Below are 12,735 nucleotides of genomic sequence, written 5' to 3' on the forward strand. Positions count from 1 at the left end.
ATATAGAAAAATAAAGATATTTGCAGAAATAAAATGCAGGTAGAGAGGTCTCTATGATTTGAATCATCTGGTAATGAAATTACCAGTTTACAAAGTCAATGTCATATTATGCCATTGCTATTCAAAATATCAGACTCAATTATATACAGTAGGGCTAAGCATTGTATATTGGGGTGCACATTTACAGGTCATACATTTCCTAGAATTAGTGAATTTCAATATATATATATATATATATATATATTTTTTTTTTTTTTTTGAGAAACTTTTTTTTCAGTTTGTAAATCACCTCTAACCTGAGAGAAGCGAATCAACATCTTCATACCCAGAATTCAGTTCTTCAGAGATGAGACTCCCTCCTGTTAAAGGAGAGCAGAACAGAACAGAAACAGAAGTGCGAAGTGGACTTCATGGGGTATTACTCTATCTGAAGTGAGATATATGTTCAGTTTGAACGGCGCTGCAAATACTATAGGGAATAAGGGTTCATCAACTTCACTTCACAGGAAGTGGAGAGGGAAATTTACCCACCAGTCATTGTGCATCACCACAGTACTTGAAGTTTGATTGAAATAAACACCAGGTAATTAATACATTTAATTAGTCCCAGGTGTGGTTTGTACATGACTGTTCATGGATGCAAAGTGCACAAGAGGCAACAGTTACAATGCCAGAGGAGAAGTGAACACTTTGGTACCCTTTGATCTGAATGCAGCAGTTAAAGTTTTTAACAATCTCTGATGATGCCTCACCTGTATGAGTGAATTGATTGTGTCTGTGATAAATTTCCTCATAAACTACCTCACTTGGAGCCCTGTGTAGTCCTGTGTACCAGTCAGAGAGAGCTGAGAGTGTAGACAGACAAACCTGCTATCAGTTCACAACACATGACTGATCACACACCGAATAAGACACAATACAGTATGACAGTCTCTGGATCTCTCCTACCTCTCCTCATCACTCTGTTCTGCTGAATCAGTATAAGCAGTGGCACTAAGAGCAGTAAGAGCAAAACTCCCAGTACAACCACAAGCACAGAGAGAGACACTGGAGGAGTTTGTGGAGGAGTGACTGATGTTGAGCGCACTGTCTGAGAAACTGGAGGAGAAGCTGTTGTTGTTGTGGCAGGAGTAGTGGACACTGACAAATCTGACAAAACAGACACAGACAGATTAAAAATACACAGTTAGTAGCATTACAATGATGTGAAAATGACTAATATTGCTCAGTGTTTTGCTCTGACTTGCACAGGTGAGTCCAGTGTGCTCTTTGTGGGAGCAGTCAGTGTGGTTCTTCAGGGAGAGAGGACAGTCCCACAGGTGAATCTCATTCCCTCTGCACTCGACTCTGTTCAGCCACACAACACCTTCACCAGCACCAAAGACTGAATTCCCATCAGCCCTCAGTGCTGCTCCACAACCCAGCTGCCTGCAGACCACCTGAGCATCGCTGATGTCCCACAGATCAGCACAGACTGAACCCCACACAGCGTTATGATACACCTCCAGCCTCCCAGAGCACCGGCCCAAACCTCCCCTCAGTCTGAGAGGAACATGATCTAAAATCACACACAGCAAAGACATAGACACATTATTGTATACCAACTAAGTACAGTACTGTCAGAACAGCAACATCTACAGCAAGGCATGTCTTTGGTGTGAGATTAAATCAAATTGGTGTCCCAAGCACAAAATAGCATACATGCATAACATATGGCTGATTTTTATGTTCTTCTACATCAAATTAACTTACCTGAACACTGTCTCTGATGTGGAGATGTGGAGCATGACAAATAGCTTCTAGGGGACTCATGACTCTCCTTTTCTGTATTCACAAGTTAATTCACAAGTTAATAAATACATTTTGTTCATACACTCAATTGTGCCTTGTATTTTTAAAGATGCTTGCAACAGTCTCACCTGAGCAGGTGACTTTGGCCACTTCATCATTATTACAGTAGTTCTGTCCCCAGGGTGAAGATGGACACTGCCACAGATTTGAATCATGTGGTCGACATTTCACTTTATCCAGCCAGTTACGAGCTGATTCCAGTCTTGGGATAGAATTGAAAAAAACACCAGATCTTCCACAGTTCAGCTCTTGACAGATCAGACTCGCTGTGTCTCTGTCCATCTGGTTCCAGCACACATTACCCCAGGATCCATTGTAGAAAACCTCCACATTGCCTTCACAGCCCTCAGTTAACCTGATCTCTTTAAACTCTATAAACGCAAAAGGATGAGAATCAACTTTAACTTAACCAAATACATTTCTATCACTGAATGACTGACTAAAATATCTGTAAAAAACATTTTTGATTTTAAATGTTATGACACATTTTCACACTAGTGTACCGTTTACCTGAGCACACGACTCCTACATCCTCCTTGTGTTGACAGTCATGTTTCCCCCAGCCTGGAGAAAAGCAGTTCCACAGGGACGTCTCATTCCCCTCACACTCCACCTCATCCAGCCATATGGGTCCAGAACCAGGACCAAACCAGGCTGGTACCTGCTGGTTACTGAGGGCCACTCCACACTGCAGCTGTCTGCACACCACATGGGCATCTTTAATATCCCAGGAGTCATCACACACTGTCCCCCATGAGCCGCTGTGAAAAACCTCCAGCCTCCCTGCACAGTCTCCCCCAGAACCCACCAGCCTGATGGACCCGCGACCTGATATTCAGAGACAGAAAAACACATTATTGATCACTAACAACTGAAGAATCTGCCCAGATGTTGTTGTTCTCACCAAGGCAGGTGATTGACAGCTGTTGTGTGGAGCTGCAGTTGAGAGTTTGTGGAGAGCTGCAGTTCCCCAGATGAGCTTCACTCCCAGAGCACTGGAAGCCCGTCACACACTCATGACTGTGTTCAGGACTGGATGAAGAGGAGCCGGAGAAGTTCAGCACAGAGCCACAGCCCAGCTGTCTGCAGACCACAGAGGATTCAGTGAGACTCCAGGAGTCCAGCAGAACTCTCCTCCAGACCTGATGGATGGAAACTTCCAGCTCCCCCTCACACTGTCTCTCTCCAGACAACCGCACCAGACCGTCATGAACAGCCAGAGAAGAATCTGAGTGAAAGATGTGGCATTTTATCAAGATATTGCAAGATTTATATACAGCTATTATATTCAGCTGTTTGCAATGAACAAATACAACAAAAGTAATTGAAATAGCTCAACACAACACATTTTCCAAGTGGTTTCCCAAATTTAACTGAAAGTTCAACTTTTAATGACTTCGGCAGTTTCAAAATGATTCAACCCCCCTGAAGAGAATCTCTCACAACAGCACAAATCTGCAAAAAAGGTGTTGTCTCAAGCATACCTGATACAACTAATCAAGGGCTTCATTAGTTGCACCAGGTTTGTTTGAGCTAGAACACACAAAATATCCGAACTGGCTAAGGTTGTTGAGTTTCACGTTTGACTCCCAAGTTAGAAATATGGCTAAGTCAAAAGAATGATCCAAAAAGTTAAGAGAAGGTATAATCTCCCTTCACAAACAAGGAACAGAAAGACCTGCAGCAAGACTTAGTGGCAGAAGGCACTGAGGTTTCAGCTTGCACAGTAGGCGTGTGCTAAACGCATCCCAGAACTTCAAAACGTACACCATTACTGACCCAAAAGCACAAGAAAAGTAGGCTTCACTTTGCTCAAAATCATATAAATAAGGCACAGAAAGTTTGGGGATTCTGTTCTGTGGAGCGATGAAACAAAACTGGAACTTTTCGGCCCTATGGATCAGCGGGATGTCTGGAATGAAGCATATGCTGAAAAGAACACTCTGTCTACAGTTAAGCATGGTGGAGGTTCAGTGATGCTCTGCAGCTGATTTACATCCTCTAGCACTGGAAACCTGCAGTGTGAGGAAGACAAGATGGAATCATTTAGGTACCAGGAAATCCTAGGAGAAAACATCATGCCGTCAATTAAGGAAGCTGAAGCTTGGGAGCCACTGTACCTTGACAATGACAACCAACAACCAACAGGACAATGATCACAAGTATACCTCAAATTCCACCACGGCTTGGCTGCAGAAAAAGTCCTGGAAGATTCTACAGGGCAAAGTCACCTGACACCTGACCCATATAAAAACTCTGGTGGGATTTGAAGAAGACAGTAGCAGCACACAAATCCAAGAATATTGCTGAACTGGAGTCCATTGCTCATGAGGAACGGGCTCAGATTCCTCAGAACCGCTGCCAGAAGCTGGTGTCTGGTTCTACATCTAGTTTGCAGCAGGTCAGAACAGCATAAGGTTCCATAGAAAAGGGGTTGAATAATTTTGAAACTGCAGAAGTCATTAAAAGTTGCATTTTCAGTTAAATTTGGGAAGCTACTTGAAACATTTGTTGTATTGAGCTATTTCAATTACTTTTGTTCATTGCAAGCAGCTGAAAGTCGGTAAATTTTGCCAATAAATCTGATTTGCAATAATTTCGATTGCAACTGTAGGTAATTTAAAACTTATTTTTTTCTTTCTTTTTTTTCTTCTTTAATAAAACCCCCTCACCAGAGCAGACGACTCCAACATCTCGTCCATGAGAACATTCAGCTCGACTCCATGAAGAGACGGAACATTCTGAGAGTTTTGTTTCATTCCCGACACAATCAAACACATCAGCCCAGATTTCACCACTTCCCTCTCCAAACCAGTCTGATCCCACAACAGACACAGCAATCCCACAATTCAGCTGTCTACAGAGGACACTGGCAGCTCTCATATCCCAGCATGCATCACACACTGTGCCCCATTGACTGAAGTACTGACGCTCAACTCGACCAGAACAGACGTCAGGACCATTGACCAGGCTGAGGTCAGTGTAACCTGTTTAAAGTACAGAGTTTACTTAAACAGTATGAGACATGAAATAGAAATGTTTTTAAAAATTGTTTATGATTATCTCAATTAGTTGAAAACCACAGTTCCATTACCAGAACATAACAGTCCAATATCATTCTCATGAGTACAGTTGTGTTTGAGAGAAAATGATGTTGGACAGAAAGATATATAAGACTCATTTCCTTTGCACTGAATCTCTTGTGTCCACATCTGAGCGTCTCCTTTGCCAAAAGCATCTTCTCCCAGCACCTGTACAGGAGCCCCACAGTCCAGCTCTCTACACACAACCTCTGCATCCTGCTGGTCAAAGACAGCAGCACACACTGAATTCCAGGTGTTTCCATGAATCATCTCTAATCTCCCAGAGCACAAATGTGGTCCATTGGTAAGTCTGGAATGTTTATGATCTGTTTTTATTACATTCAAAATGGTACAAAACAGAGAAAACACAGTTACTCAGAGTGGCAAGCTTAAGAGAGTATTGTATTTAGCAGTTGCAGTCCCTAAATAACAATAATCATATGAAAATTACATCACATCAGATTAGTTGTTCTGTCAAGAGAGTTTTGTGTAATTTATGATGTTTATCACAATGTAAAAGTACACTATGTCATTCACCTGAACAGATTACTCCAGCATCACCATTATGACCACAGGTATGTTTACTCCATCCTGCTGATTCACAGTTTTTCAGTGATGACTCAATTCCAAAACAAAATAAAACACTCATCCAGATTGGTCCGGATCCTGGTCCAAAACGAGCATCACCCAGAGCATCTACAGGTTCTCCACAGTCCAGCTCTCTACACACCACTGCAGCATCAGCCAAATCCCAACCATCATCACACACTGTTCCCCACTGACCTCTATGAAGAACCTCCACTCTACCAGCACAGGGACTGTGGCCACCAACCAGCCTCACATTTATTACATCTATGAGAGGGTAATAAAAATGGAGAAACAAAAGCATTTATCAAACTTAAAATAATATAATAGACCAGCGTGTTGCTTTGTGATGGGTTCAGATACAGTATGTGTATCATTTCAGTCTTTTAATTCAGCTCTTACCAGCACACACCAGTTCAACATTGTTGTAATGTGAACAGTTGTTTTCAAATGATAGTGATTTTGAACAGAGGTGTATCTGAGACTCATTTCCTCTGCACTGAATCTCTTGTGTCCACATCTGAGCGTCTCCTTTTCCAAAAGCATCTTCTCCCAGCACCTGTACAGGAGCCCCACAGTCCAGCTCTCTACACACAACCTCTGCATCCTGCTGGTCAAAGGCAGCGTCACACACTGAAACCCACGACTGATCATCAAGTATCTCTAACCTCCCAGAGCAGCGAGAACCTCCAACCAGCCGGACTTCTAAAAAAGCAATAGAATAGAAACATTTTCAGAAAAAAAATAAAATCAATGACAAATTATTTATTTCAAAAGAATACAGGTGTGTATGTATGTAATTAAAATATATACAGTATGTTATAGAATAAAATGAGGTTTGGAGAAGTTTACAGTACCTGAACAGATGACTCCAGCATCTTCAGTATGATCACAGTTGCTTTTACCCCATCCTGATGACCCACAGTTCTTCAGTGTAGACTCTGATCCAGTGCATAATACAACATCCATCCAGATTGGTCCTGATCCTGGTCCAAAATGAGCATCACTCAGAGCATCTACAGGTTCTCCACAGTCCAGCTCTCTACACACCACTAAAGCATCAGCCAAATCCCAGTCATCTCCACACACTGTTCCCCACTGACCTCTATGAAGAACCTCCACTCTACCAGCACAGCGGCTGTGACCATCAACCAACCTCACATTCAAACCGTCTATATATTGAACAGAGAGCATGAGAGATGAAGAGACAATGAGAAACAAAGAGAAATAAAGAATTAGATAAAATAAATCACACAATGAGGAGGGAATGCACATTGATATAACATTAAGTTTTAATCTGGGGATTTGAATCTGAAGTGAAAATTTGTTTCAACCTGCACACACAAATTCAACGTTGTTGCCATGAGAACAGTTGTTTTCATTTAACTGTGATGTTGGACAGAGGTGAATCTGAGACTCATTTCCTCTGCACTGAATCTCTTGTGTCCACATCTGAGCGTCTCCTTTTCCAAAAGCATCTTCTCCCAGCACCTGTACAGGAGCCCCACAGTCCAGCTCTCTACACACAACCTCTGCATCCTTCTGGTCAAAGGCAGCGTCACACACTGAAACCCACGACTGATCATCAAGTATCTCTAACCTCCCAGAGCAGCGAGAACCTCCAACCAGCCGGACTCCTGTAACAACAACAAAGTTCATTTAAATAGTTCATTGGGCAAAAAAAAAAAAAAAAAAATATATATATATAAAACAAAAAAAAGTGCTATGCATAAGTTTAGACACCCATGCTAAAGTTGACTAAAAAGAGGAATAAAAAAATCACCTTTTGGAAACTGAACTTAATGCCTTAATTTAAAAAATTAGGAAAAATCCAACCTTTAAGGACACCAATTTTCTTTGTGAATGAATAATTTATCATAAATAAATAAATGTTCTTCCTTAAAATACAGGCTGCATAAGTTTGGACACCCCTATGTTAAATTCCCATAGAGGCAGGCATATTTTTATTTTTAAGTATTTTTTATTTTTTTATTTTTAGGATACTATGCATCCTGATAAAGTTCCCTTGGCCTTTGGAATTAAAATAGACCCACATCATCACATAGCCTTCACCATACCTAGAGATTGGCATGGGGTACTTTCCATAAGATCATATCTCAATGCAAATCCAACTAGCTATTAGGCTAACTGAAATAAAACCATGCCAATCTCTAGGTATGGTGAAGGCTATGTGATGATGTGGGGCTATTTTAATTCCAAAGGCCAAGGGAACTTTATCAGGATGCATAGTATCCTAAAAAATTTTTTTTTTAAAAAATACTTAAAAATAAAAATCTGCCTGCCTCTATGGGAATTTAACATAGGGGTGTCCAAACTTATGCATCCTGTATTTTAAGGAAGAACATTTATTTATTTACGATACATTATTCATTCACAAAGAAAATTGGTGTCCTTAAAGGTTGGATTTTTCCAAATTTTTTTAAATTAAGGCATTAAGTTCAGTTTCCAAAAGATGATTTTTTATTCCTCTTTTTAGTCAACTTTAGTATGGGTGTCTAAACTTATGCATAGCACTGTGTATATATATATATATATATATATATATATATATATATATATATATATATATATATATATATATATATATATAAAATATAATATAATATAATTATATATATATATGGGTGGTTCTTCAACTACGGGCACTTTTGGCCTTGTGAACTTGATGTAAAAAAATTTGTTCAAATCAAAATGGTCACAGTCTAACAGTTAAATATAACTAGTCTAGTTTAATGATCCATAAGAGAACGCACTTACATTATAAGACAAATTGGTGTTTTTTGACATATTTTCCGATCCGCACTGATCAAATGTCATTTCCATCACATGCAAATATTTGATTATTATTTAAAATTCTTATGATATCCATAATTTCTTAACAGTGTAAAACCACTTCCACACATAGTTTTACCAATTTATACCTATATTGCAATTACCATAGATTTGTGGATTAAGTAAATTAATTGTCATGAGGCCCAAACACAAAGCTTACATCCACCACACCTGAAATATAATATTGCATTGGTTAGATACATTTCAGAAAAATAACTACTTGTGTTATTACATTAAGTGGAACATTATCCCATAAAATATGCAGAATTTTTTAATGAGTGATTAGAATTTTGTACATATTTTTTAAAAAAGTTATGAGGTGGTGGAAATGACTGGGTGTTGTGGAAATGACAATGAATGGACGTCCATGTAGAAAAACAGAAAACATTTAGTTGAAACCCATTTAACAAATCATTAGTCATTAGTCTGTTTGGTTCCATAACCAGATGAACAGTTACAGTCTTACTGTAAACAACTTTAAGCACAAATAGTGAGACCTTTATCCAGTTGACCTCCGCAGCATCTTAAAAATAGATGAAAAGGCATTTAAACAAATATATATTTGAATAAATACATTAGTGTTGTACATTTCAATAAATAAAATATTCATATGTAGCCACTCAATCTAAGAATTCCACCTTGTAAGCATAAATGTCATTTCCACCACACCTGTCATTTCCACCCAAGAAGGTAATGTGGTGGAAATGTGGTGGAAATGACTGTGGTGGAAATGATAATCCTACAGTATTTTGTAAAAAAATCCAAGCTAGTATTACATATTAGCTATGAATTGGTAGTTAGCATTGCATGCATGCAAAATACATCTATTTGTGTTAAAAAATCTATTTATTTACAAACTCATTTATTGTTACGCCATGTTTGGAAATGACATACAATAAAAATATTTTCATTTTAAGCAACATTTACCTTGAGTTTTCTTATCCAAGTTGCTGAAGAAATTTAAAATCTCCTCCATGTCAGACATGTGCTGTGATGTCATTGTTCATCTCCATAGAAACTACCCAAACAATCTTTCAAAAAAACTTTTTAAAGGGACATTACAGCGTTGTGGTGGAAATGACGGCAATACTGTGGGACAACTACATTTTGTATATAAAATCACATTAATAGTTGTCTGACCTTAAATACCTCAATTATGTTTTGATTCTTTTACTGAAACTTTATTCAGTCATAATTAAAAAAAAAAGATAAATAATTTTTTTACACTTCTTTCTCATTATTGAAGATCAAAAGTCTGGGTGTGGGACAAGCACAAAACAGCAATATTTGCATGTATAATGATGTTTAAAAAGGTGAAAAAATCATCGTAGACTACCGGTAAAAAGTTCCTAAAGTACTTTCATTGTAAATTTAACTATGAAAGTGTTAATTTTTCAAAATTAAATGTTTTTTATAAAATATGATCAAAGGACATGGAAGTGCCCGTAGTCTAAGAATTGCCCATATATATATATATATATAATTATATTATATTTTATATATATATATATATTATATATATATATATATATATATATATATATATATATATATATATATATATATATATATATATATATATATATATATATATATATTAGTGGTGGGCCGTTATCGGCGTTAACGCAGCTATCGCGCGATAAAAAAAATATCGCCGTTAATCTATTCCCCAAGTTGGGTTGGGAGATGGCTCTACTACACAAGCTATGATGACGCAATCTACCCGCGGCGAGGTAAACCCGGCTGCAACGCATATTCGTCGTCATCTTAAGTAAACACGGCTGAAAGTGAAAGCTGCGACATCCATTATTTGGACTTGGTTCGGATTTAAGCCGTCAGACAAACAGCAGCAAACTATCCGAGTGTGTGGGGTAACGGTTCGGTAAATTAACACAAGACTAATCCGTTCTACCACCTCAAATTCAAAACGAAACATGATATCACTGAATAGCCTACCAGCGCGCGCGTATTATTCTCATTCCAATATATCTTAGTGGTGTAACGTTAACACTCACATAATCTCTGTCTACGCCCGATTTTAAGAATCGTTGTTGTGTTTCTTTTTTAACTGAAAAGACATCAGTTAGACAATATTATAACTTTAAATTTGGGGTTTCATAAGCTCAAAGCTATAATAAACATTAGACCTACTTAAGATCTCTGCAGCTAGTGTACTTAAATTTTATTTATCTGCAAAATTATGTTGTATACTTACAGTTTTGCACAATATATGTTATCAAAACTACATATACCCTTTAAAAAAAAAAATTTAGCAGTTGTTTAGCAGGGTCTGTGTAACCTGTTCTGAAATGGTTTTTATATATAATATATATAATATAATATAATAATATACTAATTATAATATACTGTATATCGTTATCGCAAGAGGCTGCAATGTATATCACAATATAGATTTTAGGCCATATCGCCCATCCCTAATTGATAGCCTATAGTAGTTGATAATAACATAGGCCTATGTTGCCTACGGACGGTAACAGTACAGAAGTAACCTTTTACTGTCTATGAGTAGAACAGCTTTCTCAAGCAGTTTGTGATGCATTTTGGAAACAGGAGATGAGCCCCTGGTCTAATGCGCCACCTGGCTTGAGAAACCCGTTCTCAAAGACTTGCGTCTCATTTCTCTGTCTAAAGGCCCGCTCACACCAAGCACGATAACTATAAAGATAACGATAAAGATATAATTCTAAAAATCGTTCTCCATATTAAAGAATAACAGAGTTCACACCACAACTATAACGATAAAGATATGATTAACGATATCGTTGGGATCACTTTCAGAACGATTTTTTTCCAGCTGTCAAACGATAAAACACTGACAGCCAATCAGAATCCATTCTAGCAGGTCATCCATTTTCGCTACTTTGAAACCACAGCGCGGGCGCGCGCGTGCTTAGAATAAAAAGACCGTTATCTGTCGTTGGTGTGGATGCATATATATTTATCTTTATCGTTATCTTTATAGTTATCGTGCTTGGTGTGAACGGGCCTTTAGCCCTTACCCTTACCCCTCCCCCTCGGTTAGGCTACTTTTATAGTCATTATTTGGGTAGCACACATATTCTGAATGCCTTCAGCAGAATTCAAATGAGCCATTTTAATCTAGATTAATCTAGATTATATATACATTATATATATACATATATATACACACCAGCGCAGTGACTCTGACCACCTACCAAAGGTGTGTATGTATATATACAATTATTCAACCCCATTGCAAATCAGATTAACTGGCAAAATTTACAGACTTTCAGCTGTTTGAAATAAGCAAATCAAACAAAAGTAATTGAAATAGCTCAACAAAACCAATGTTTCAATTGGTTTCCACAAATTCAAATGAAAATACAACTTTTAATGACCTCTGCAGTCTCAAAATTATTCAACCCCCCTGAAGAGAATCCCTCACAACAGCACAAATCTGCAAGGGCTTCATTAGTTGCACCAGGTTTGCTTGAGCTAGAACACATGATATTTCTGAACTGGCTAGGTTTCTTGAGCATGTTAGACATATGGCTAAGTCAAAAGAATGGTCCAAAAAGTTAAGAGAAGATTTCATCGCCCTTTACACAAACAAACAAGGATACAAAAAGATAGCAAAGGCATTAAGTGTTCCTAGTAGGGTTGACAACTTCAGAAAAGAAAAATGCAGGACAATCGTGGTTCTTTACAGGAAAATAAGGGACACTCAAAATTTTTGTACTGTATCACACAGTATATGTCATTTCAGGTTCGTATGCGTTTAAAACCTATTTAATGTACAATTTAATTCTAAAACGATTTTTAAGGTCACACAAAAAAGTCACATTACACACAAACCATAGTTCAAAATAATAGCATTTATCTGAAATAGAAAGCTTTTGTAACATTATACACTAACGTTACATTTTAAAGAAATTAAAGAAAGTAATAGCATACTTTTCCCTCAGGAAGATTTCATGCTTTCTTGCGTGGCTGGATGTTGGACTCATGAACAATAATCACGTTTGAATTCACCAAAACTGATTTGCCGAAATCAATTTGCTGATTTGCCGGACAGTGAAAGGGATTTGCCGTTAGCGCGAGTCCGGAATCTCCAGATCGAACTGGCAGCGACCAGACAGCAGAGGATTCTGTTCGCAAATCAAACAATAATTTGTCCCAAAAGAATAATAAATTGTCAATTTAGAGTTTGTTATTCGTATGGTCTGATGCGAGTGAGTGTGGGCTGTGATTGGATGATGCGGTCTCGTGATCATTCTCAAGTGTCGTGTTGCTGTTGTACCAGTTAGTGGTTAGATCAGCGTAGCAGTCTATTTAATCGGGACAAGGGAGGTCCCGTACGGGACATATAAATTAGACCCAA

General features: G+C 38.1%; 1 protein-coding gene across 1 annotated transcript in view; it reads right to left on the reverse strand.

Annotated features, from left to right (window-relative positions):
• Window positions 1–12,735, reverse strand: part of LOC308689061 (scavenger receptor cysteine-rich type 1 protein M130-like) — a gene marked incomplete at both ends in the record, with an annotated part of 63,684 nt that overhangs the window by 10,899 nt on the left and 40,050 nt on the right. Inside the window, 11 exons of the mRNA XM_081362612.1 lie at window positions 297–359; window positions 753–845; window positions 949–1,149; window positions 1,244–1,558; window positions 1,920–2,222; window positions 2,362–2,679; window positions 2,717–3,079; window positions 4,524–4,838; window positions 4,946–5,260; window positions 6,377–6,691; window positions 6,881–7,156. Of these exons, the coding sequence (XP_081218738.1) occupies window positions 297–359; window positions 753–845; window positions 949–1,149; window positions 1,244–1,558; window positions 1,920–2,222; window positions 2,362–2,679; window positions 2,717–3,079; window positions 4,524–4,838; window positions 4,946–5,260; window positions 6,377–6,691; window positions 6,881–7,156 (2,877 nt within the window). The remainder of the gene's footprint in view (window positions 1–296; window positions 360–752; window positions 846–948; window positions 1,150–1,243; window positions 1,559–1,919; window positions 2,223–2,361; window positions 2,680–2,716; window positions 3,080–4,523; window positions 4,839–4,945; window positions 5,261–6,376; window positions 6,692–6,880; window positions 7,157–12,735) is intronic.

The sequence above is a fragment of the Scardinius erythrophthalmus genome (assembly GCF_964197995.2).
Source record: "Scardinius erythrophthalmus genome assembly, chromosome: 4".
Taxonomy (NCBI): domain Eukaryota; kingdom Metazoa; phylum Chordata; class Actinopteri; order Cypriniformes; family Leuciscidae; genus Scardinius; species Scardinius erythrophthalmus.